The 26,699-nt window shown below is 44.8% G+C and overlaps 2 protein-coding genes across 4 annotated transcripts in view; one reads left to right on the top strand and one right to left on the bottom strand.

Annotated features, from left to right (window-relative positions):
* LOC108135028 (zinc finger protein 704) overlaps positions 1–19,956 on the top strand; it is a 117,788-nt gene extending 97,832 nt beyond the window's left edge. For all 3 annotated transcript variants that reach the window (XM_017255561.2, XM_017255560.2, XM_017255562.2), the window contains 4 exons: positions 3,991–4,044; positions 13,912–14,003; positions 18,641–18,829; positions 18,894–19,956. In XM_017255561.2, the coding sequence (XP_017111050.1) occupies positions 3,991–4,044; positions 13,912–14,003; positions 18,641–18,829; positions 18,894–19,848 (1,290 nt within the window). In that variant the 3' untranslated portion in view covers positions 19,849–19,956. The remainder of the gene's footprint in view (positions 1–3,990; positions 4,045–13,911; positions 14,004–18,640; positions 18,830–18,893) is intronic.
* Positions 14,428–18,212, bottom strand: LOC108135029 (histone-arginine methyltransferase CARMER). The gene is made up of 4 exons (XM_017255566.2): positions 17,176–18,212; positions 16,217–17,110; positions 15,743–16,153; positions 14,428–15,684 (listed from the first exon to the last, which is right to left on the bottom strand). The coding sequence occupies exons 1-4, from the start codon at positions 17,387–17,389 to the stop codon at positions 15,599–15,601; spliced, it is 1,605 nt and encodes a 534-aa protein (XP_017111055.1). The 5' UTR covers positions 17,390–18,212; the 3' UTR covers positions 14,428–15,598.
* Positions 19,957–26,699: the final 6,743 nt, after the last annotated feature.

Genomic DNA, 26,699 nt, shown 5'->3' with positions numbered 1-26,699 from the left:
CCGTTCATCACACAAATCTATACATACGAAATATACAAAAGCAGAGTCAATCAAACAAAGAAACTTATCGCAAACCCGATTATATGGACTCATATGGAATCGCAGGAGCGGAAGACCTTTGGCAGACTTCTTGGCAGCCGGCAAACAGTTGGTAAACAATTGGAATAGTTCTGTTTGCTGTACGCTTTACAATGCAAATTGTTCGTGGGCTGTCTTATCAGTGGCATGCCATAAAATAGATGTTTTTATATGCACTGAAAAACCCGAACACTCGTATGACAGAATGTTTATATTTATACCCTGTTGTTGAATGGAAATGGAATTGGAAATGGCATTGGCATTGGGAGCAGTTATGGGGTGAGGCGAGTTCATTGTCATCAAGGTCGTTTCGCCACTTTTCGTCAGTCGAGTGTGAAAATCGCTACTTAGACTTAGAAGTCTTCTCTCGCCAGACGAACTTTGATAAGCTCATCCAGAACGGCGAATTAAATGGACTGATGCCAGACGAAAAATCGCAAACGCAAATAAGCCGCAACAACTTTGCGCGAGTTCATTGCACTGGACATGTGCAGTTCACACTACAATTAACTGCGTTAGCATGCAAATTAAATTTAGTTTAATTAAATTATAAACATTCAAATCACAAAGCGAAGAGTCAATGCACTTGAAGCTCAAAGAAATTTAATTTAAAACAAAACAAACAGCAGGAAAAACAAAACAAAAGCGCTACGAATCGACGTTGAAACGTGTGTTGATCGAGGCGTCTGTCTCTTTCTTCCACCTTACTGCTTTCTCTTTCTCTTAGCATCTTGCTCTCTCCCTTGCTCGACCCAGCCTAACCTTTCAATATTCTTAAAAAAAAAACGTAATTCGAGTGTGTGTTAATCTGTTGACAAGGTTTCATTGACTCGCTTAGGCAAAAACTGCAATTAAAATGCGAGATTTTGCAAAAGCGCGAGTGAGAGAGATGAGCCGAAGGTGTGCGAAAGAGAGGGCAATCGGCGGCAAGCGGTTAAAGATTATTTACGAGCCGCTTGTTAGTCACGTTTTTGCGGCAGACGTTGCCCACAGTTCACTTGATTCGACTGACCGGCAAACACGGCTGCAAGTGCAAAAACAACAGACCAATAAAACATATAGTATAGTTTGGTATAGGTATAGTATAACATCAAATCAAGAACAAGGCGCAAAAAAGCGAGGCAAAGCAAACGAAATGGGACAGAAACAAATCAAATCAAATGACACAAAAATGGCAATTTGCAAGGCAAATGGCATAGAAATGGAATGAAATCGGAACCCAAAGAATTTTCTTATAGAGGTCATTGCTGATACGTGCTTGTTCTTCCATTCTGGCGTTTTTTTTTCGCTCTACAACCCAAACCCAAACCGTTAGCTGCAAATTGACCTTCGAAGTCTAGACGTATTTGACAAAACACAAAATACAGGCGCACGCTCCAAAAAACACACTCGCACAGACACTCAGACACAAATAATGCGTGATTCTGTTGAAAACTCATCGAGTTTATTCAACCCGCCCGGTGGGTGGAAAAGTGGGTGCGTTGGGCGGGCGAATTTACGAGCGTGGCAAGGACACGACCCCGCCAGTTTCACTTTTATCGGTGGCAGCAATTAGTGGCAGCCAGATAAGGGAATTACTCAGCCGCAGCCATGAAATGTTTGATGTTTATAATTCCTATGCACCGCCAGCCAAAACTAAGTCCCCCCGACTTTTAAGCAAAAACTTACACTTTCCTAAGCAAAACAATAAGCAGCCAAATCCTTTTCTCACAAAACCCCACCCACAGCCGGTGTTTTAATGTTGGCCTAGCCCCTCGTCCTGCTGCCAGCGGGGATTTTTATGATTTAAGATTTAACTTTGTGCCCTCGATGCGTGCCAATGACACAATAAAAGTTGCCACAGGCAACGGAGCCTTGGGGATCCTTGAAACGAGCCACTCGCACGCAGGTCCCGAAACGTAGACGAGAACGCACCTTGCCGTCTTCGTCTGCCTTCGAGCCATAAAATGGCCAGGAAGCGGGGCGATTGAGTGCGGCGGGGATAACACACAGCTAAAACTTGCTTAAGAGCAAAGAAAAACAAAAAGAAAATGTGGCAGGCAGACTCTAAGCTAAGGACACAACTCGTAAATACCTAACAAATATATTTATTTTTCACACTCATTACTGGTTTTGAATATAAACTAAATATTATATTTATAAAAAATTAATCAATCAAATAAATACATAAGTAAATTACTCTTTACAAAACTTAATTTTATAAATGAATGTATTTCAAGCATTTTGAGATTTTTCAGTAAATATTTAGGGTTCTCAATAAAAAGGTTGGTTTTTAACTTTAAATCGCATTCAAAACGTGAAATATAATATTCATATTTCGTTTTTAAGTTGTCCACATAAAAATACGATTTAAGGCGCATTAAAATAGAAAGAATTATAGAAATTTAAATAAAATACGCATGTTTTTTTCTGGGCAAAATAAACTACAAGTCCTTAACATACCCACTTTCTGGCCCAGGGCGTAAAAAGTGCGTAAGTGCGTGAGTCGGACTCGTTCAATGGCTTTGGCCTGGTCTCGTGGCCCGACTCCCTACTGCCTTTCTGTGTGTATCTCTCATTATTTTTGTTTTGGCCGACTGGCACAGCAGGGCAGCTGGTGCCCGGACTACAGCCTCCTTGGCCCAGTGTCAATGGCACTCGCGAATCGAGGTTGTTGGACCCTTTGGCCACGGCGAACGCCAACGCAGAAGTCTCCGCACTCGTCCTTTTTGGCGAAGCCCCGTGCTGTGCCATATTTTTAGCCTACTTTGCGGCGCTGACCCCACAAGGCGGTGCCCAAGTATATTTAGAGGTCAATTATCTCAGACGGGGGAGCAGTGGCAGTGGCGGTGGCAATGGCAATAGCAATGGCAATCCATCACTGGCCAACGGCCGTGCGTATGCAACGCTTTCTTCTGCCCACTCACCTCCGGCTAATGATGAGTAATTCCGTTTCATTTTCAACCGGGCCACGAGCATCTTTAATAACAATTACGATGGCCAAAGTAGCGGGCTGATTTTATCGCAAGCCTTTACTTTTTTCGGCTCGCCAAGGTGGCTTTACGGCGGTGTGGGTTATTCAACTTTTGATTAATGGCGGCGCATGCATGACAAATGGCTGACGCGCACTGCACTTGTAATTGTTTTTGCCCCGCCATCACAGCCAGTCATTCAATTAACTAAATTTATAACTCAGTCCCGGCATCTTAGTCATGCATTCGACTCTGCTTTTTGGGCGCTCTCAATTAAAACCCGACCGATTTCCCAGAAAAGCGACTTCCCATGCAATCGCCAAGGCAAAACCCAGCTCCTGCAACTGGCCAGTAATTAGCTGCAGTTAACACGGACAATTAGGGCTGCCAGCAGTAGTCGACTGTTCGTGAAATCATGTCAATGCCTCGCACTTATCGCTAATCAACGGCCGGCAAACATGAAAATGGCAAAAGGAAAATTCCGGGCCAAACACTCGCATTTGCCGGCGATAGGAATCAGAAAGAGAATGCAGTGCATATTTAGGCAATCCGCAGTAACAGTCTCAATTTGTTTGCTCACGAAAGTCGGCTGGCAGTTTGACCCCGACATGGTAAACTTGGAAATGGGAACACGAGGCTATCTCTCTGCCTCTTTTGTCCTTGCCACATGCGAATGATGGGTGGTGGGCAGTGGGTGGTGGGTGGTGTGGCACGGCTTGTGCCAGTTTTTGACAATTTGCACTGGCCTCAGTGTGAGCAGCGTTCAATGCCAGCGAAAACACCAGCAGAATATACACGGAAAAAACCCCGTTTGCTTAAATACGAATTCCTGGAATTTGTCATCACTCACACGGCTTCAACTGGTTTTTCCCAACAAAAAAAAAAAAATATAGTTGATTTCCTATAGCACAAAGTTTTCTCTCGAATTTCAATTAATTTCGTATTTCTCGTCTCTTTCTAGGAGAGTGCCATGAAGTCTATCAGCCCGCATAGTGCCTCGACCACCACCCGAACTGTAAGTTAACTTTTAAACCGCTTTCGAGCAGCCAAACATTTAATGCCCAAAGCTACAATAAGAGAAACAAAAGCGCGAAGCACTTCAGCCGAAAGGAATAAAAAATACAAAATACAAAAATTTATATTGAGGCTTACAAAGTTTGACGTACTACAAAAACAAAAAAAAAGAGACCATTGAATGGTTAACGAACGAAAATCGACCCATTGACTGAAGCCAAAAAGGCAATTTAAGCGCCTTTTGTGCACATCGCGCATACGCCGCGTCTGCCAGGCAACCCGACTACCCGGCTGCAGGCCCAGACATTTTGAGTCCAGTCAGACGGAGCTGGAGCACAGGTTACCATTCGGCCTGTCCCCGGTCATTACGAAAGTTATTCATGCGAACTGTTTGCCCTGGCCATTACATCAGGCGCACTGGACTGCTGGATTGTTGGAAAAATGCGGAAATTTCGGCGCTGCCTTTCGGACAACGAAAATTTATGAAAATTGCCATGTGCGCCGGCCAAAGCCCGAATAGATCGCCGCCCCTCTCGTCATTCCTTTTTTTCTTATTCACTTTCCCTGTCAATTGCTTCGAATGGGTCAGCTGGCTTGGCCATTTATTTGGCCTGGCCATTTGCATTCCGCCGGCTTCCATGTCCAGCAGTTGTCGACTTGTCAATGCAAATGTTTCGCCACGTCCACTCGACGGATATTCTATCTATCAGCGTTGAATTTCAATTAAATTTCGCTGGCTGTTCGCTGACGCGGTCTATAAATTGCATTTGACCGATATCGTATCGAATTGGGGTCGCTCTCTTGGGCTTATCAACCCTCATGAGTGGATACTGTTTGGGGGGAGGGGGGATTGGGGAAACTTTTGGGGAATCCGAGACGCATTTAGCCACCCCTGCTTGGGCCAAATTATGACAACTCCAGTTGACTCCGTCGAGTCACGAACCGCTCGCTGGCATATCGTATTTCAATTGCTCAACATTGGAAAGCCGCGCAACAACATAAATAAACCAGTGGCGGAGCAGGAGATGGCAATATACCCAACCGCAAGCTAATTGAATTAATTAAGAAACGTGTATTATATTACCAAAGACCAGACGTGGGGCTGGGGATGATAAACCAAAATTAATCAGGGCCAGAAAGAGGGAAAACACTAAGCTCGGGTCACGACCAAAGCCCCGCTAAGCTATGCAGAATTATTAAAATGATTTAAGCTGCCAAATTGCTTAAGCAATATTTTCCTTTTCTTTTTTATTCGCCCCCTCACTTTAGCTTTTAGTTTTGGGGTTATTGTTCGAGTCAATAGCGAGGATAAGGGATAAGGGGCTGCGAGTCAAGAGGTAAAATAAAGAGAATTCTAATTAAAAATCTTCCGGCATTTGGCATTTTATCTAAGCAGGAAGCGCAGACGGAGTGGAGTGGAAAGAATAGGAAAACCCCTGCGGGCAGGGAATGGAAAAGAGGCGACACTTTCGCCGGAGTCCTTGCTGCATAATGAAAAGTCTTCCGAATTGGGTCAGGCAAGGAATTAGAAAGCCAGCCCGGATTCTGGGGGAAAACAAAAGGAAAAGTTAAGAGGAAAACTTCAGATTAAAGCTGCTGCCGTTATCATTCGCAATTAGACGCGTTGACACTTGCTCGGGCCTGACTTTGTCAACTTTTCAAGCAAGCCAGTCGAAACTTGAAATGTGGCAAGTTAGAAGTGAAGAGTTCAGTCGCTTATCCGCCGGAGTTCCCTGGCAAATTGTATTTTAAAGTGGGAACATCTGCACTCGTGGAGTGTGTGCAGAAAATTGAATATTTAAATCCCGCACTCAAATCCTTTGCATGCTTCAAATTGAAAAGAGTTCCCCCATGCCGCATAAAATATGCAAAGACAAATAGAATGGAAACAAAATTATGTTTAATGCAGCGTTTTTCTATGTTTCGTTGTATTTTCGCACACATTTTTTTGTTTTTGGTTTTGGGGAAATAGAAATTGCTTTCAAATTTGCTTACATTTTTTATTTTTCCTGCTCCATTCGTTGTTTTTCTCGTTTGTTTTTTTTCTCCTAGCCTGCGTGCGTGTTCAATTTGCAAGTGCAATGGAAGTGAAATTGACTCTGCCTCTGACTCTTACTCTGACTCTGTCTCTGGCTCTATCTCTGTCTTTGTCTCCACTTCTCTATCTGTCTCTTTCGGCAACGTCTGGGTCTGAAGTTGAGTTTTTGGTTTCTACTTTGTTGCGGCTGTTGTCGCTGTTTATGCAACCTGCAATTGGCAATTGGATTTGCGAGTCTTGCCCAAAAAACTTTGGAACAGCAGTTGCCGGCAGGCACAGAGTCGGGATATATATAAATAATCACCCGGGTCCAAAGTTTATCCTTCGATTTGATTGCCTAACCCCCGAGTTTGTGGACGAAAGTGTGCCAAATCCACAATTCAACTCGAAGGACTTTTGCTAGCACTTTGTTGGCAAGTTTCCGCTTAAGATTCAGCTTCAGCATTTGCCTAAGTCCGTATTAACCCATTTTTGGGCCGCATGCATAAGTTGACTTACCTCTGCGGGGATTAGGACTCCAACATGTTGCACTCTCCGCCAGCGCGATTTCGGCGACACTCCAAAGCCGATTGCCGCCATGTCTAATTTGCTGGCCATAAGCTGCTTACTAACTTTCCCCGTCCGTCTGGGCCATATTGAAACGCCGTTTTAAACACACAAGGCAAGGCTCAGACCCTGCCTTCGCTTACCTTCTGCCAGCACATTCAGAGCGCTCTTTTTTTCCGCTTAAACGACAACGACAACTTTTGAGTGGCTCATAATACCTGGAAAAGTAATGTGAATCCCCATCCCCTTTTATTGCCCCTCCTCCAACCGATTTGTGCTGCCCTTGGGGAAATGATGGACTCAAACAGCCATCGCAACCCGAAAAGCTTGGCAAAAACTGCTTTTCGTCCCGGCAAGTTGATTATAACCGTATTTTTTTTTTTTGGTCATTTCAAGTGTTCTTCTGTCGTTTTGCGCAGTCGTTTTTTTTCTTTGTCAGTTTCCTCCTTCTGCTGGCAAATTATTAGATGGACATTTTTCCGGCGGCACGTGTCCCTCCAGCCCGAAAGGCATCAAGTTTTTGTCAGGGCCAGTTTACGAGGCGATTGGCTTTGGGGCCAAAATTGAAATGTGCCTCGGGACACTCAAATGGTCTTTAAATGGTCGAAGGGCCTGAAATATGAGCACACCGTATTGGGGAAAGCTCCTCGCTTGGCTTAAATTGAGACATTTTCCAATTTACATCTCTGTGGCCGAGGCATCGTGGCAGTGCAGCATAAATTCCAGATACAGTCTGACATCGCCCGGGGCACAAAAGTACACACACTGAACTGATAGCCGCTAGCATAGCCGTGCTCCGTGCTCCGTGCTCCGTGCTCTATATATGCATCTGGAGTGGGGTACATAAAGTCGAATACGCTTGACCTGGTTTAGTTCTGCATCCCCGACTCAAATGGCAAATGGCAGGGACAATCCTCCTCGTTTTCCATCCATTTTCCTCCTGCCTTGCAGCATACATAAATTTCGCCAAGTACAGTTACTGCCATGCATATGCTCGCAGGCCTTGATGCCATTGTTGTTTTTTTTTTTTTTTTTTTTTGTTTCGGCACCCTGGCAATTGCAGTTTCACAAGGTCACCCAGGCGCAAGTGAATTCTCGCTCCTCCCATCCCATTCTATGTTTATATACTGGTAGGTATATATCTGATGCCCTGTGACCCAGTTACTGAGACCCCTTGGCTTACTGTGCCTGCATTCCGGCCCACAGTTTCTGGGTCAGCCATCGCAGTACAGTTTAGGCCGGAGACAAACGCAGCTTCCACTCGGCCAAATGGCAATCCAGCCGGGCTCAAATGAAAATAGATGAGCTGACCCTGCCCACCCCATAAATATTGTTAGCTTACACGGAGGAAAAATGTGTTTTTAAACTCTCAAAAACAAGTTTTTTTTAGTAGTTTGATTAATTTTGTTTTAATATGTATATATAAAATACATATTTTTTTCTATAATTTTCGGAAATATGTGATGCTTCGGCTCAATTTTCAATTTAGAAAAAATGAAGTTATATGACACTAAAGGGGATGTCTTTCTTTCTCTGCACGTTTTAACACGTTTTTAGGTATACTTGATGAAGGTACAGTCGAACTGTGTGGTGTGCCTTCCGCCTGTCACAAAGTTTGACATCTCCCCCATAAGCCAATTACTTTTTAGGACTAACGTCCAGTCTTTCGGGCCCCACTATCCACATGCCAACCACACATCTTGTTAAAGTCCGTGTTGATTAGGACCGTTCCACCAAGGAGGCAGGAGGACCACAATCCTTGTCGGCCGATGGCAACCCATTCAAGCTCCATTTGGCAATTACCGCAGCAATAAAAGTCAACGGCAAATGCAGCCAGCCACACATTTTATTAGCAGCAGCAGCAGAAACAGTCCTTGTACAATTTACGTGTGTCAAATAATAATTTCGTTGTCCTGGCCGCTTCTGCTTATCTATGGGACAAGTGAAAATCCTCTTTTGGTCTGGAGCGGGGTGAAAATTTACATTTTACAATTTACGAACATTTTTATGTCATAATTGGATTCTGTGGGCCATTGTGTTCTGCCTGCCCTTCCGACTGAGAGATGTGACAATGAGCAGTACAGTGATAACGGGTGACGAAAGGAGCGGGGCCTTAAGTTGGGGTTGAACAGAATCGCCTGCGGTGGCCATTTACTTGGCCCGAGGACGTCAGCCTTGTAACTCGAGCGTTTCCACTGATAAGGACTTTAATGCCCGAAGGGTGTCCTGCGCTATGTTGTGGTAAATTGAGCGTGGCCGGATATTGTCGTCGCTGGCACACACATATACATACATAAAAGTAGTGAAAATTAGTGCTCTAAAAACGCACCACTAAACTCATTTCCACATCGTGGTTGTCCAGTAACTAAATCATTTGAAAAAGGCCATAGTGAATTGAGCACTAATTTATGGCTGCGAGGACCCAACGTTGCATACTCTCAGGCTGTCCTGCAATTTCCCATAGTTGTTTCCCGTTTAGAGATTGTTTTCAGCATTTCGCTCTATTGCAGGCCATTTCGTTTGATCTAATTTGGCGAACATAAAAATTGAAACAAACGTGGGTTACACATTCAAGTTGGTTTCAGTTTTGGCAACATGTTTCCTCTCAAATGAACACAAAGTCGCCTTCAGTGTTCACGAACTTTTCGCATAAATTTTATATACGAAACGTGTTAGCATCTGCACAGGGAGAAAATGTTTAATAATTTGTAAGAACAAATTGGGCTGGGTATTAAAAAAATGTAATAACCATATTTATTTAATAGGCATAGAGATAAAACATTCATAAAGCTTGTAAACATACTCTACATGTTGAATTTATAATATAGCCTCCACCAACACGATTATAATTTTTTTCTGTGCATTTATGGGATGTGCACAACCCTTAAGGCGCGATATCTAGCCGTTTGGGCCATGTCAAGAACGAGTCGGTTATTGTGCTTCTGTCTGCCCGCTCAAAATATCAAAATCAACGCCATTGTCATATTTGCTGAATGAGTGAACACTCAACCTCAATTTCATCTTCCATCGTTGTCGTTGTCAGCCTTTTTTTCCTGCTTTTCCTCGGCTTTTCCCCCGCCCCCACACCGCCAATTTCCCAGCGGCAATGACAATTTCGCGTGTGTTTGTCACATCAGTTATGCATGTGTGTTTGAGTTTTCATATATTTATGACACTCCACTCTGTCACTGTCTGGGAGCGCGAACGCGAATTCAAATGCGAATGCGAATGCGAATGCTGGTGCGTGTGTGCGTGTTTTTATTTAAACGCAATCAAATTAAGGGCCCAGCAAATTGGCAAGGCCATCAGCAGTATGTAATCAAGTTTGTAAATTCTCTGCCAAAGGTTAAAATCGAATGTGAAATACGTAATAAGTATTACAAAACACAACATTCAACTATTCACAACCCCTGAAAAACCCAATTTGCTCTGCAACTCGTTACGAAAATAGCATTTCCCGAGTAAATTTACGGTGCTGTGCTGATGAGGTTGATAAAGTCAACGAGAAGTTTGTTGAAAGCTTCACCCCTAACCGATGTGACCCAATTTTCTGGCAGCCTGTAGACAAAGCGATAAGACTTTAAAATCAACCGCTCACATGCAAAACGCAACGAATTCGATTTGCGGCAAGTGGTATATATAAAATGAAGCCCGAAATTGCCATGACGAACTTAGGCTGCTTTAATGGTGTGCAAAACAAAAAAAAACGGGGGGAAAGTCCTGTGCCTTCAGGCAGAAACATAATTTTCGTTGCCTACTTTGGAGGGCGGACTTTAATGGCGGATGGGCGTTGAAATGTAAACGGCGCCGTGAGTGCAATTTGAGTTTGCCGCGAATTAAGCCCTATTAGGCAGCCCAAGCAAACCTTTCATGTCTGTTATTAGCCAAGAGGCGAAAAGACGCCAGATGCCTCTAATGCCTGGCACACATTTCTCTGGGCCATTTTATTTTTTCTGTTCCCCCACATCGATACAGGCAAATTGTGCTATTTTCTGTCGACAGTGTGGAGTCAATAATTTATGCTTCTGCTCCATTTTTCGCGGCAGGAGTTATGTTGTTGGCCTTCCATTGACCCAATTTCGGTAACAGTGCTTCCCCAACCATGCGCCCTCTCTTCCAGTTCGCTCTTTTGCTCTCTCTTCAACTCTCTTTGACTGTTAGAAATTGGCCGCTCTTTTTGGCCTAGTTTTTGGGGCAGTTAACAGCGGCAACTCTCAGGGACAAACTCAGGAAAGAGAGCGTGAGAGAGAGAGAGTGCGGAAGGTACAGGGGCATGGCCACCCCCCCTTCTGAGGGAAAACTCGGAAGGGGGGGTTGTTGCATATACACACCACTATATACTGTTGACCCAATTTCGCGGCTGTCCTTCCACAGCTGTTCTGATTTCGGTTTCGGTTTCGATTTCGGTTCGCATTTCCGCCTTGTGTATTTTCGGCCCGACACTCTGGGGTTTGGGGTTGTTTATGCTTGCCGCCAACGGGAATGGGAAATGGGGAACTGGGAAATGGGAAAAAACTCCAAGATGAACAGTGGAGCAGAGAGAGAGAGAGAGGGCGTACAAACAGGAAGATTTTTATTTACCCCACGCACGCAGCCTGGGCTTTTCCCAAGATGTGTGTCCTCCTGGGCTGTCAAGTAAATTTTCATTGAACGCGTTGGCAATAGGATATTGCATGGCAACGCAGGACTTCCACTGATAGCGTCTGCCAAATCGATGGCGGGCGGGGAATAATTGAGTCGCGTAAATTAATAAGGATGTGCTGGCAAGCTGAGCCGATCAAGTTCCATTTCGAACCAGGAAATATCTGCTTAGCGAGCTGAGTCGCGTTCCGGTTAAAGTCTTGAGTAAATACGCCTAAAGATTAGCATGAAGTACGCCCCCGAGTAAATACAAATATATGCGCACTTATACGGGTGTTTACATATAATATATATAAGGACAGCTGGAATTGGCGCCAGACGGGAAAATGTCCCCACTTTCTTAGCCAATCTTGCTCAAAAGGAGTTAAAGAAGATTCATGTTGTGCCGCCCACTCACGTTGGCTATTTGTGTACGTTTTCCCGTTTTCCCGGACCCGGCATTGTGCCCGCTGTTTTCCTGCCAAATCAGGACGCAGTGCGGTAGTCATTGCCGCCGTAATACGCACTTCTGGACCGGGGTGGAATTTTATTTCCTCATCTGCCGGGCCGGAAAGTTTGCCAGCTGGAGTTCGCTGTCGGCGAATGGTTTTCTTTCATTAGCAAACAAGCGTTTACCCCCGTCCGCCGTCGAGCGCTCCTCATTAGAGCCGGATAATTAACACGCACCACTACACGCCGAACGCAAGGGGACATAACTCAAGCTGCTTTAATTTACTTTTAGATTCGAGTGACTTGGCAGGTGGCAATAAATGCCAGGGGGGCAGGGGGCTGTGGTGTTGGGCAACATTGATAGCACAAAATGATTTCTCGAACTCCTTTGCGCCGTAATTGAATATAATTGCAAGGCACAAATGGCGGTGTCGTCAGCTGGGAATTGAAAATTGCGCATACGCAGCGTTTGACAAACGAGCTGCCGTGCTTATCTGCCGGCGAACAAAATCGAGGCATTAATAAACCCCTTTGAGCTTTCAGCATATTAAGATGCCAGTCACGCAGGCGACCAACTCCGAAAAACTGCAAACTGGCAAACACACACACAAACACACACACACACATCTGGCAATGGCAACAATGGCGTGTGTATTCGCAGGCCCTTATTTATGATCCAGGATATGCGGCGTATCCTGCCCCCAGAAGTCTGGCCGCAAACGAATTACGGCCGCTTACTAATTGCAGCAAGTTAAAACGAAAAGTGTGTAGAACTTTTCGCTATTCCCTTTCAGGCCGTTAGGCCTACACCGGAAATAAATGGGTTCAAAGTTGATGAGGGTGGAGAAAATGGAAACGAACATACATCACTGGTTTAGAGATTAGTTCTTTATATATTATTAGCTCATATATAAACTTACAAAATGTTCATCTAAATGATTTTAGAACGACTGTTATGTTTCTCTCTGTGCATCCATTTGCGTAGATGCGTGCCAACCACGTGCTTTAACAATTTACGCCGCTTAAGTAGCGCAGGATATTTATGTTTATGATTGCGTTGCGGTTCGCAGACTCCTCCCCAAAGAGGCGTTCAGCTTTTTCCCGCATCTCACATTACACATACGCCGTGTGCGCCCGCCGTGAATTCAACTTAAGTGGGCCAAAATGGCGGAATAAAAGTGCCGCACTACAATGCCAACATGCACAACAAATAAAGCGCACGGGCAATCTCAAACCACAAAGTTGTAAACAAATCGTTAATCACTTGACGCACAAGGCCAAAATGGGTAACCGAAAACTCAGTTTTCAATTTGTTCAGCAGTCGCACAAGGACAACAATTGCCAGCGCAAGGACGCAATCAGTTGCTTGCAGTGCCCCCAAAACTGTATATATATACGCGGTACATGGGCACATATACATAGTTTATGCAAGTCAGCCAGCATGTTTTTAAAGTGGGTCAAGTGGGCCGGCGTCGCTGCTGCAGCGCAGTACTAACCTTCAGCATAAAAACGCAACATAAAATGCAGGCGCACAAAAAGCAAAGCGGGCAAAAGAGCTGGGCGCCAAAAGCGTGTCAAGGCGAGCGACAAGCGGAGCATTGCGACCGCAAGGTGACCCAGTAAATAAAGGGGGTGGTTGGGTGGCTTGGGTGGCCGGGTGGCGGGTTTTTCGCAAGGACGCGGACCGGACCCGGGACTTGTGTTATCAGTAGTGCAGTCGGCTGGCGGCAGGCGGCATGGCCAGCAGCTCGTTCGGGCGGCATCGTTTGCATCGTTTGCCGCTCGGGCGGCAGAGTCCAAGGACTCTGATTCTGATTTTCAGGCAGCCAAACAGCCAGCCAGTTGCATTGTCCGCACCCACACAGTCGCACTTGGCACCGGGCCGGCACCGGTTCGAATCGCTCCTGCAGCCGCTAATACCGCCACTGCAACTGCACTCCACCATGAACACCATGGCACTAAATTATTATGTGGAGCGCAGTGACTACGAGTGCTATGGCAGCCACAGTCCCACGGGGCACTGCTCCTCGCGGTCCTCGTCCACGTCCACGTCCACGTCCACTTCCACGTCCTCCGAGGATTCCCTGATGCAGCCCTTTGCCCGCCAAGTACGAAAGAGATTCCATCAACTTATGAAATTTAAAAAATATATGCTTGTATTCTACCCTGTTTATAGCACATAATAAAACCCTTTGTTTTCTCTTCTCTTTGCAGTTGAAAAAGTACCGCTGCGTTTATCCGAAATGTAATGTTGTGGAGTCCGATCAGAATAAAATCATTCGTCACGTTAGGAAAACACATTTGGGGTAAGTGAACAAGAAATTGTCTTGCTTCCTATTGGGGGGCGGCAAGTGGCAAGTGGATGGGGCCTTGACTTAGCCACCGCCGACCTTCTCCGCGAGTTTTTCCGCCCAGCAAAGAAGGGGGAAATGGGGGGGCAGCTCGAAAGTAGAACACTCGAGCACAGTAAGCAGGTCACACACAAGTGAGTAGTATAGCCTCTTTCCCAGCACGCAGATTACTTTGCGCACCTGCGGCCCAACGAGTGGGTGTAGGAGTGGGTGTGGGTGTGGATGTGGGTGCAGAGATGGCGGTGCAGCGGTGCGCTTTTGAGGCCAAGGTCCAATCGCCCACACACGATCCGCGCTGAGTAGCGACACTTGCCAATCTCGTTTCCTATGTAAATCAAGGGGCTAAGGCTAAGAGCTAGAAATAAAAGACGCTTTGGGCTTTGTTTTTTGCTGCTTTCGCTTTGACATTGTTGTTCTCTCTTCTGCATATATGCGGTATATCTATTCGTATATTTATATATATATATATATATAATTGTATATGTTTTGCTTTATATTTATGGGTTGCAGTGTTCTGTGTTCTGTGTGCTGGTGGAGTGGAGTGGCGCTGTTGCTGCTCTACAAAGTACAGTACGCAAGAATGTCAGTTGTCGGGGATTGGAGTGTGTTTGGGTATAGGTTGGCGTGGGCTACATGTATATATAAGTGTATATGCTTATTTAGCGGTCGGCTTGTTGGCAGCGATGTAGTAGGATCTATGACAGGATCTGGGCTCGAATCTGGGTGCGAAACTTATTGCCAAAGGAGAGGCGTGCCTCCAAAACAGTACTGAATTAGACGTTATCGTAGGCGGATATATGTATAATCTCAGGGCGCGAGTCGGCCTTTAGTAAAGTAATGGTATCGTAACTTAGCACTAAATCCTATGAGCAATTTCTTACAATTTCAAAACGAACTAAACGTAAACACGGCCGACAAGTACAAAAATTGAAACTAGCTGGAGGTACACACAATATAATATAATAATAACACACATAATAGATACAGTACAATCTGAATTTGTTGGTTTGTTCAAAGCTTTCGGCAAAAACTGCAATTGGCAATCGGCAATTGGCATATTAACTAAGAAACTTCCTGAAGCGCAGTCCCGCGTGGGTTACATATCGGTATTACATTTTACATACATACGGTTAAAAACACTAATTACTATGGGCTAAAATTAGCTTAGGCTTATTAATATGCTGCGTGTTCTAAACAACTACATTAGTCTGCCTTGATTTGTTGATTGTTTGTTTGTTGCTTGCTTTCATGCTTGCTTGCTGGGTGGCTGAGTGGCTGGGTTCCTCCGATTCGTCCGATCAATTAAAATAGATAAAAGAGTTTGGAGGTCGTAAAGTGGGATAGGACTGCCGGTGCGAAAGGTGTACAGAACGTAAACGCAACTACTTTTGCGATAATAGACAAAATAATTTACACTGTTCAATAAATAACCTAAACATAAAGCTGTAACAAAACAAAAGCTGACACAAATAGAACCAATCGATTAGTTGAGCGGACTCGGAGCAAAGAGAATTCCCAGAAGATGTATTGTTATTCGATCCTGTGCCGCCCTAGTGCGGATGCATAAGTCCATGGGTGATGTCCATGCCATCGCCCAATCCGTTCACGCTGAGCCCCCCATTTAGCATGCTTGAGGCTGGCGGAAAAGATTGCATAAGTAAAGACTTCTGGGGAAATCAGTTAGATGAACTCACAATTGCGCGATCCTTGTGTGTCCACTTGCGTCCAGTACTGTTCAGATGGGCTCTGAGTACTAGTCCCCGGCGGCGCCTGAACCGGCGCCCCCGTGTACCGAAAATACGGATTCTTCAGGTCCAGGGTGTTGCTCGACGAGATCAGCGTGCCCTCGATGTGCAGGTCGATGGTCACGTCGTACGACTGCCGCCGGTTGGCCTCCAACAGTACGCGGCCGGTCAGCGTCTGACCCTGCTTGATGAAGATGGGCATGGGCAGCAGGCAGCGCACCTGGTACCAGTGCGTCAGCGGTGCCGTGGGCGACGTGGACAGCCACACGTTCTGGCTGCTCCCGCTGAACTCTACGTCGAACCAGAAGGCCAGCCCGTGGCAGATGCCGGTCTGCAGGATGTGGAACTCCAGGGGGATATCTGTGGGAGATCACAAGTTAGCCGCTGTCTCTCAGATCATCACCTAGAACTAGCTACACTCACCAATCAAATGCAGGTCGTCCTCCTTGTCGTTGAGAAAGTCGCACACATGCCGCACCGACTTGGCCATGCAGATGCGGATGTCGAAGGTGTCGACGATGGGCTGGCGGAAGTACTCCTTCATGCCCTCCTTGTGCAGCGTGGTCAGGTCGACGCCGTGGAAGGCCGACTGGTACCAGAAGTTGGCCTTATTGTACTGTTCCGAGTAGAGCGACTCGTCGGAGAACGGGGCGATGTGCAGGTCGCCGTGCGTGGGATACATCTTGCCGTGCGGCTTCAGCCACTTCCTGGCATGCAGATATGTCTCCAGCATGCGCTCGTTGTACAGCATATAGCCCATGGGCTCCGATATGATCACGTCCACCTTCTCGGGCAGCTCGATCTCCTCGATCTTGCCCGGTATCACAGAGATCTTGTGCTGCACATTGTTCGATTCGACCAGCTGCTGGGCGTACTGGGCCATGTTGGAGGCCTCAATGGCGTACACCTTGGCCGCCCCAGCCTGCACGGCGAAGAAGGACAGTATGCCAGAGCCGGCGCCCACATCAAGGACGATCTTGTCCTGGAAATCCAGCGCGTTGCCCAGTATGGCGCGCTGGTAGGTGCTCGTCCGCACATAATCCTGCATCATGTTCTGCTGCTGGCTGAGGTAGCCATAGAACTGGAAGTACTGCGAGGCGGACGACTCCTCGGTGCGCTGCGAGAACACTGACTTGGGCCTCAGGTGCTTGACGTTCTCCACCACCTTGCGGAAGAGCTGCTGGTCCTGGTCGCTGGCAAATCGCAGCACCAGGTTGTCCGCGTCCAGGGAGACGGCATAGCTGCGTCTGCCCATCTGGGCGGCATCCGTGTCGGCGGCTATCATGTACTCCTTGAGCACGTGGCTGTGGTCCTCATCTGGGCAACGAGAAATTGGCGGGATTAGAATGGGTAGCATTAGTAGATCCCTGACAGAGACTCACCTTCCACCACGCGGAGCACCACGCCCTGGGAATCGTAGCTGCAGAGCAGCGTGCAACTGCCCTTGTATTTGTTGGCAAACTCCAGCTTCTGCTCGTCGGCAATTGCGCTGATCACCACGCCGCTAAATTGGCAATTGCTCAGCGGGCAAACGGCGGCGGCGGTGGCCAATTTTCGGGGCTGCGAGTGGGGCTCCTCGGGTCGCAGGCTGGACATTTTGTTGGCTGGTTGTTAGCTGATGTTTTGGCTTTTCCTTGGGCGCGAAACAGCACGGGCGTCTTTTCTTCCCTTGTTAATTGACTTTGTAGGCCGCACTTCACACACTCACACACACACACGCACACACAGACGCACACACAGAGGCAAGCACGCGAGATGCAGACAGACAGACGCGCAAATTTTTCGATCTGCGAAATTTTCCACCACAAAAAATGGCTCGTGACTGGCAGCTGGGAAATTGGCGCGCTGGCTATTTATGCGCGCTGCTCCTTAGAATGGGACGGCCGCTCAAAATCGATTGCTCTTGTTGATTTCGTATTGATTTCACACGGAGGAACGTGCGTATTTTTTTGCAAAAAGTTTTAGAGCTGGAACAAGAAATATCGATGACAACATCGATTGGTTAAGAATGTGGATGGTTGAGAACTTGGCTTTCCCAACTGATATACTGAAAAATGCATTTTGGGATTTAGTATATTTTACCTATTTAGGTGATTTCTGCTCTTGGTTATTTTTGGCATTTTTTTTTTTGGAAAGTGGGTGTGCAATGTACAGTGTTCTTTTAAAAACAGTCAACTCATCGATACTAATTAATTAATTAAAAAATATTTCCCCTTCAATTGAAATTAGCATGGATTTAAGAATTGGTTTAGAACTTTGCTTAAGTAACCACGTATTGCGGTGAATGGCAATGCCGTTTGGTTGGCAACGCGAGTCGGGAACAAAAATAAAAACGGTCGCTTGAAAGAGATGATAGGTACCAAATTGAGTTAATAGAATAATAATTAGTTTATAGCAAAATAAATGAAACTAAACTTTGTGCTTTTAAACATTTCATTTAAAAATCATTATTTTTAATGAATTTAAAAATTTTTAGATACATTTTAGATTTGTATATTAATAATATAAAATATATATTCGTACCACATTTTAAAGTAAATGAGTTGTTTTTAAAATTACTCTTTTAACAATTAGGGCTAACTTGTTAGAAGAATAGCTTACCATCAGTAGGACATAATTTAAATAATTTTTTTTTTAGTTAAATAAACATATACCCAGAATTTGCAATAAATTAAATAGACAATATACATAATTAGTGATGTAGTGAAAATTCAATTGAGAACGAGATATATTTGGAGTGGGGTCCTTAGCTTGGCATTGTTTTCGGTCCACCTAGGTACAAAAGTCCAATGAACTTGGCATCACTGCTTGGGGACATCGTTTTAATCAACTCTCGACGCTTTGCAGGAAGAAGACCCGTCGCTCCGCGGACGATGACTGCGAGAACGAGGAGGAGTTCTACTACACGGATGTCGACGACGACGACGAGCAGGTGAAGCCCAGTTTGGCCTCCGAGCCGACGCTGAGTCACCGGGACATGGCGCGTCCGCCGCACGAGGATCCCGAGTACCAGAAGCAGATTGTGGGCAACTTCAAGTGGGTATCCCTGCAGTCCACGATGTAGATTGCCATAGTAACTCCTACTCTTTTCGCTTCACAGGCAAGGACGCGCCGGGAGCCACTACAACCACCTGGCGCAGCCGCACGGCCGCACCATCAGTGGCGGCCACATCCCGAGCACCCACCAGCAGCAGCTGCAGAACAACAACACCAGCTGCATCCCCACTTCGCACCTGGACCACCACAACTACACCTCCTACAGCATCTCCTTCGCGGGGACGGGGCTGGCTGCGGCCAGCGCATCCGGCCCGCCGCTGGGCAAGCACGCTCGCTCCTCGTCCACCCGTCCGTCCCACTCGGTAGCGCCATATCCATCGCCGACGTACGTCCAGCAGCAGCAGCACCACCACCACAGCAACAGCAGCAATCACCACACGCACAACTATGCCGGCAGCAGTGGCAACAGCAGCAACAGCAGCAGCAGCAGCAGTCCGGTGATCCACAGCAACAGCAGTGCCAACAACATGCTGCAGCAGCTGTCGAACCAGAATGTCACGGTCACGGCGCACCACAGCCAACAGCAGCAACAGCAATTGCAGCAGCAGCAGCAGCACCACCAACACCATCACCATCACCACCAGCAACAGCACCACCAGCAGCAGCAGCAACAGCAGCACCTACTGTCCAGTGTGACGATCACGCCCAACTATCATCCGGCGCAGCAGCAGCAGCAGCAACATCAGCAGCAACAACACCACCAACCGATGCGCAGCCAACAGCAGCATCAGCAACATCCACAGACAACTGCCGGCAACCTGGTTGCCCACAACAACAACAGCAACAACAACAACAACAACGGCAACAGCAACGGAAGCAATCCGCTGCAGCAGCAACACATGGCGCCACAGGCGGCCGTCAAGCATACGCCCCATTCGCCGGGAAAGAGGACGCGCGGCGAGAACAAGAAGTGCCGCAAGGTGTACGGCATGGAGAAGCGCGACCAATGGTGCACCCAGTGCCGGTGGAAGAAGGCGTGCAGCCGCTTCGGCGACTGAAAGCGACAGAAGTCGTCGACGGAGGCGGCAAACCAGGCGTCGGCGCACCAGTCCAAGGCGGCAGCAGCAGCAACAGTAGCATCAACACCACCCAATCCAGCAGCAACAACTCCCAGCCCAGCAGTAACATCGGCCACCAAGATGACCACCACAGTGGTGAGATTGGCGGCCGAGGTGGCTGCCGGCAAGCAGTTGCCCTCCTCGCTGACCATCAAAACCAACAAGCGGTACGGCGGACAAGCGCAGCAGCAGCAGCAACAGCAACAGCAGCAGCAGCAGCAGCAGCAACCACATCCGTATGCAGTGAGCGCCAACAGCAACACGATCAGCAACAGGCCGGTGCGTATACGCAGTGTGGCCACCTCGGTGATTGTGGCGCCCATTACCTGCACGGCCACGTCGACGACCACGCCCACCCAAACGGAGGAGGAAGCTGGGGAGGAAATGGAGGAGGATCTAGAGGATCTGGAGGAGGAGCAGCAGCGGCAGCAGCAGCTGGAGGCTCTCGAGGATCAGGAGGAGGCGCAGGTGGCTGCGGCCAATGGTTTGCTGGCCTGGAGCCGAGCAGCCGCCAGTCAGCAGCAGGCGCAGGCCGTCCTCATGCAGGGTTAAGCCCGCCGAACCAACGGAACCACCGCCCCCTGACCTCTAACCTTCGACTGCTGACCGCTGACCGCTGACCCGCAGTGGAATGGTTGCCCCAATGCCAGCTGTTGTCACGACGACAAAAACGCAATCGCAAACGCAAAAATGCAAATTGAAAATGGTCTCTTCTTATTTACTCTGCATAGAATTGTGCACCTTAAACACGTAACGGTATCTCTTTTGTTGTTGTGCAGGTGTTTGCCAACTGCCGTGCAAATGTTGCTGACATTTGCGCCCGGGCAACATTTGCAATCTACAATAATCTAATTATTATTATTATTATTATATTATTATTATTACTATTATTACAGTGCGTAAATATACATATACATATTTATTTCTAAAATGACTTTGTTAATTCTTATGTTAAAAAGCAAAACAGCAGTTGGCACATTTTTATATATATACAAAACAAAAAAAGAAACAAACAAACAAATAAACCGATAAAATATAGATGCCAGCTGTTTTACATAAAACATAACAAAAAAATGCAAAAGAAAAAACAGCAAAAAACAATTCAAACATAAACAACAACAACAACAACAAACAAACAAATGAAAACAAACAAAACAAAACAAACAATATTTAAAGCAAATATACATTTGATTTTTTTTAGTTAATAAGAACTCTAGTAAATTTTTTTCTAGTATTAAGTGCAATTTCTGTTCTACTTCTCGCTCTAAACAAAGAAAAACAAAACGAAATGTAATGTAATGAAATGAAATGAAGGGAAACGAAGCAAACCAACTCAAACAAAACAAATCAAAATGAAACTATAAAGCAGAATATTCAAAACGAAAACCTAAAGATATGCATATTAAATATTCAAAGCGTTGCATCTACACATTAAATAGGCGTAAACAAAAAATAGTTAAATTACTTGCATAATCATGTGTAACTCAAATCCAAGAACCGTTTAAACAATTTGTAAGTGTGTGTTAAGCGCTAAGAGTTAAGTATTAATCGACTTCATGCATACGAGCGGCAATAGATGGACACACAGCTAAATAATCTAGTTAAATAAGCACCCAGCCACCACCACCACCAACACCACCACCCACACCTACCACCTACCACCAAGACCCAGAACCAGACCCAAAAAAAACTCTCAAACATCTATAGAACAATTACCCCTAACCCGAACCCGAACCTGAACCCAAGACCACGCTAATGTAACATATAGACGTATGAGCAACTTAAACTTAAACGTAGTGAATTTTAAAACAAACAAACAAACCAAGCAAGCAAACAAACAAACAAACAAACTTACATACAGACAGACAGACAGACAGGCCGACAGACAAACAGACAGATAAATTGAGGTAGATCATATCCGAATCGAGAAAAGGGAACCGTCAAAATTCAAATTTTCTATTGGAGCCAGAAGGAAAACACTTTCAAACATGTTACATTGTTAAGTTGATATTTTCTAAAACACACAAAAACGAAAAACGATCTAAATTCGTATATTGATTAATTTGTAATGAACTTATGACTAAAAACTAAGATTTATAAAACATGAAAAACAAAAACTTTTTGCGTTGTGCAACTGTTGTGAATTGTTCAAATTACGGTATATACATACAAACAATGACGTCACAAAGGACCCAGCAATGTTTGCGAGGATATAAGGAGATGTAGGGCGATATCGAATGATAGCCAGAGATTGAGATTGAAGAGCAGGAGAACTTACGGATGAAGAAATGAAAATACACAAGGAATTCTTAACCAAATTGGAAGTACAAACTAAAGTCTAGAATATGTAAATATAGAAACCCCATACACACACTTAAAGAGGGAAACGAAAAAGGACGAGAAAGAGGGAGGGGGAGGGGGAGAGGAAGAGTAAGAGGGAGAGGGAGAGAAGTGCAATGGGATAACGAATCCAAGTCGAAACCGAATCGCGATCGGAGAAAGTGGATGGGAGCGGAAGGAAAATTGAGCTTAAGCGGCAGCAGCTTTAACGAGTTTTTGAAAATGAAAATGGGAAAGTTACGGAAGAGCGGGAAAAACGAATTGAAATAGACCGTAAAGAACCGTAAGGAGTAAAACACGCAAACGAAAATTTCATTGAAATTGTTTGCCGTGATTTGAATGAAATTCATAATGGTGGCCATTTTTGTGTAATGCGAAAAAGTTTAACAACATTTTTTACACTTGTATTTCGTTTTTATTTACTATAAGTTTAATCAAGCCCACAACAACATGAACGATTGTAAGAAAAAAAAACCGAGTAAAATGCAACTGAAAACGGAGAAAATGCAATACATTTTACTTATTTTTGTCTGTCGCCCGTCGGGGCGTCTATTCTTTATTACGATTATGATTACGAGTATGATTATTGTCATCATTATTATTGTTTTTCTTGCTAATTTTCGTGCACTACACAAACACAAGCACACACACACACACCACAAAAACCACCCACACACATGCATAGTTAAGTACGTACACTCGATCTATTTCGTTGCGTTCTGGAAATTATTTAAACTTAAGTGATATTTTTAAACAAACAAAAAACAAAGAATGAATGAAAACTATCCATTATTATATAATTATCGCTAATATTTCTTACTATTTTATGTGTACGATTACCATAATCACGAAAAGAGCAAGAAATGCAAGGCAAGCTAATCGCTCGATCGGGGGATCCCCAAAAATCCCCGACCAGAGATCTGACCTGGCCTGAAAAACTAAAAACCGATCACGGAAAACGGAAAACGAAAAGCGACAACAGACGATGAAGCAGACATCTTATGCTTAACGATGATTAAAGATTAATTGAGGGATATCAGTAATATCAGCAAAGGTCAAAAGCTCTAATCCATCGAACATGAATGCTAGATTCATTCAATAGCGAGAAATAATATTTCTTTTTTAGTTTTTTTCTTGAAGAGAATACAACACAACAACAACAACAACAAGAACACCCATTTTATTAAAAAATATACAATTGTTATTTATAATTAAACAAAAACGAAAACCAAATTTGTTTGTTTTTATTATGATTTGACTTTTCAGTTTCTGCCTTGGTTTCCCGTTCAGTTACACCTTTGATTTTGGATAGAACGGTTTCCGGATTGACGGAGACTTCACCTGTTTCCCCATCATACGAACAGTGCATTTCTCGAACAGACACGGTTTCTCCCAGGGTCTCAGATGTAGCGTTACCAATCGGAACGGAACAAATTGTACAACTTTCTACTGCATCTACTGATATTCCGATGGCATGGTAGCATAGACCTAGAACAGTCGCTAGTTTGTTTTCAGTTGTCCTTTCCGCTGATTTAAGCCGACAGATGTACAGACAAAGAAGTGCTTGCATAACACAGCCATGATAGCAGCAGCAACAGATCGATGTGTTTATCTTAAAAAGTAGCTATATATATTATCGGGCATATTTGCCCCCGTTTACGTGTAAGCAGAATATGCATGTAGATGGCAAACTTATGATATTTCTTCTGATATTTATCGTCGTTATTGATGTGTAAACATAACATTAACATTAACATTAACTTAACTCTAAGCTTAGATGGATTCGGAGTAGTCCGATAAGGAGGATCGAGTTCGGTTAAAATTAGAAATCTCACGGCAGCTGGCGACCGGACTTGCATCCGGTTTCCGGCGATTGCTGGTTCAGCGCGGTATGTTGCATCCACTAAACGATAACTAAGTAATTATACTTGATACATTATATACATATACAGTACATTTAGGTGTGTAGCTAGGGGCGATGTGTCTGAGCGATTTTTGGGGTCTCGACATGGATATATCTATGTGATTCCGGATAGAATCGGAGCTCTGCGACTGGGCGTCTTTGTGTGTGTGTTGGTGTTCATTTTTTGGATAATTGGAAAGCGAAATTAGTTTTAAAACAAAATTTCATTCAATATAAGGCTGATTTATTTGACGACTTGTTCATTTTGATATATACACAGACACACCAAACACCCAACACCCAACACACACACACACACAAACACACGGCACACACGCACACTCACGCATATCAGCCAGGCAGCTAGACATTGGATTCCATTTAAGATTAAGTGCATTAAGTCGGTTAGTTTAGTGAGTATTCAGCAAAAGACTTGCGCATCGTTTATTTAGCTGCGTTTTCACGATCCCCAGACCATCGCATTACTTATCAATACCCATTTCATCGATGAGAATCGAGAAACAGAAGCAGGCCAAAAAGGAGCTATATCCTGAGGGGGGATAGCAAACCAAAGCATAGCATAGCCCCCACGAAAGTGAAAAGTTGTTGGACGGATCGATGAATCGAAACAAGTGCTCTACACTGCCAGCAACGATAAACACAGCCGCATTCGCTCATGCCTGCCGCTCGCATCATCACATCCTTTTTGAAAAACAAATGAAAAACACACACAAATTGGAGGAAAGCAATAAGCTGTTTATACAATCAAATACCCTTGTAATTGTAATCATGCATCGCACACATTGCAACATTCTTGTGAACTGACTGATACTTCAAACCAAAACCAAAATACGAAGCGAGTTTATGTGTAGTGAAAATCACGAAAATCAGACGTGAAATCATCTAACATAGGCCTCTGCCATCGTGTGTCGGCGGAGCTTAAGTTAAGCGAAAGCATAATTTCAATAATAGGTTTTAAATAAGTTTTTCTACCCAAAAGTTGTTGTAACGTTTTTACACTTTAAATTTATGATAATTGGCAATTGACAATTGTTTTGATAACTGAAACTGAAACTGAAAGGACAGGAGGAGCGTAAGGATTGAGAACTTCGGCCGAAATTGTATTCAATTATTTTGCATTGATTGGCTGGCAACTGAAACCACTAGATGTCTTCGAAAGTGGCTAAATGCAACCTTAATTTCAAAAGACTTTTTGTTCTGGGCCAATCCCTTGAACATTTATGGGTTGACATTGGTGCCCAACAAAATAATTAAAATCTAACACTTAACAATTAATATGTAACATTAACAATAATCGGTTTAGTTGGGCTAACTGAGGACTTAATTAGGATCTAGGCGACATGAGAGATACTTTGAATGACTTGACTCGACTTGATTAAAATTAGATGCTCCCACTCCCCCCGTTCCCACCACATTTATATTTGTATTTGTATTTGTATTTGTAATTGTATGTCTAGCATTAGGGGCATCCCCCAGCACACGCACACACACACCCACAGAAACACCCACAGAAACACCCACACCCCCAACCACACGCACAAAACACACCCACAACCATTGATCATCACCTTGAAATTTTCGTGTTTTTATGTGTAGTTCGTAAGCGATGATTAATGAGATGAATCTATGATATATACTTGTTGTTGTGTCTACATTTATAGAAGTAACTAACCCTATCAGATCGATTCATCCTTGTTTTGTTTACCTTGTTGACTTGTTTGCTGTTACAAAGATTCTATTACCCCCACTGTGTACTTATCTCGGTTCTGCTTGGACTAGCCAACTGGTTGAACTGGTTGTCGGCGAAGTTAGGCTAGAGCATACTTTAAAGGCAGGCGGCGGTCGCCAGGATCGCCGCCACTGATCACCACATAACAAGGTACAAAAAGGGCGCAATTGGGGCGGCATCCACCCTCTGCCACGCCCATTAGCCAGAGGCGAAGGCCTGGAGCAGGTGAAAGATGAAAGATGAGCTATGAAGCTCAGAAGCTGAGAAGCAGAGAAGCACACAGAAGACACCACAGACACAGATAATACTATGATAATTTATGAGCTAGCATAACGGAGTTTTGCATTTCCAAACGAAAACCATATGAAACCAAGTAAATAACCAGCAACTAAGTGTCGTGTATATTCCATGTTAAAACAAATACAGCCACTGTGCAGCAGCAGCTAAATAAGCATATAATTATACATGTATACAGTATATATTTAAATACAGATACTATATATATATAACCATATGCATACATATATCTAACCGAAATTACGAGTAGCGAACGAGAGCAAGAGCAAGAGCAAGAGCAAGAACAAGAACTCCTTTCTGACGGCAATGATTGTTCATATACCTATACATATATGCTGTACCCCTAGATACATAGATGTGCATTAATCATACGTACCGTTGTCTCAATGTGAAAAGCTTAAGTCCACACCGACCGAAACTAACGTAATAGCAGCTAAACTCGAGGACCCCAATCACTATTGACCCTCCCCCCCGATGACCCCATGACCCAATGACCCCAAA

The sequence above is a fragment of the Drosophila elegans genome, unplaced genomic scaffold (assembly GCF_018152505.1).
Source record: "Drosophila elegans isolate 14027-0461.03 unplaced genomic scaffold, ASM1815250v1 contig_476, whole genome shotgun sequence".
In the NCBI taxonomy this organism is placed as follows: domain Eukaryota; kingdom Metazoa; phylum Arthropoda; class Insecta; order Diptera; family Drosophilidae; genus Drosophila; species Drosophila elegans.
The sequence above is the reverse complement of the archived record's forward strand: the minus strand, read 5'-3'. Positions and strand labels throughout refer to the sequence as shown.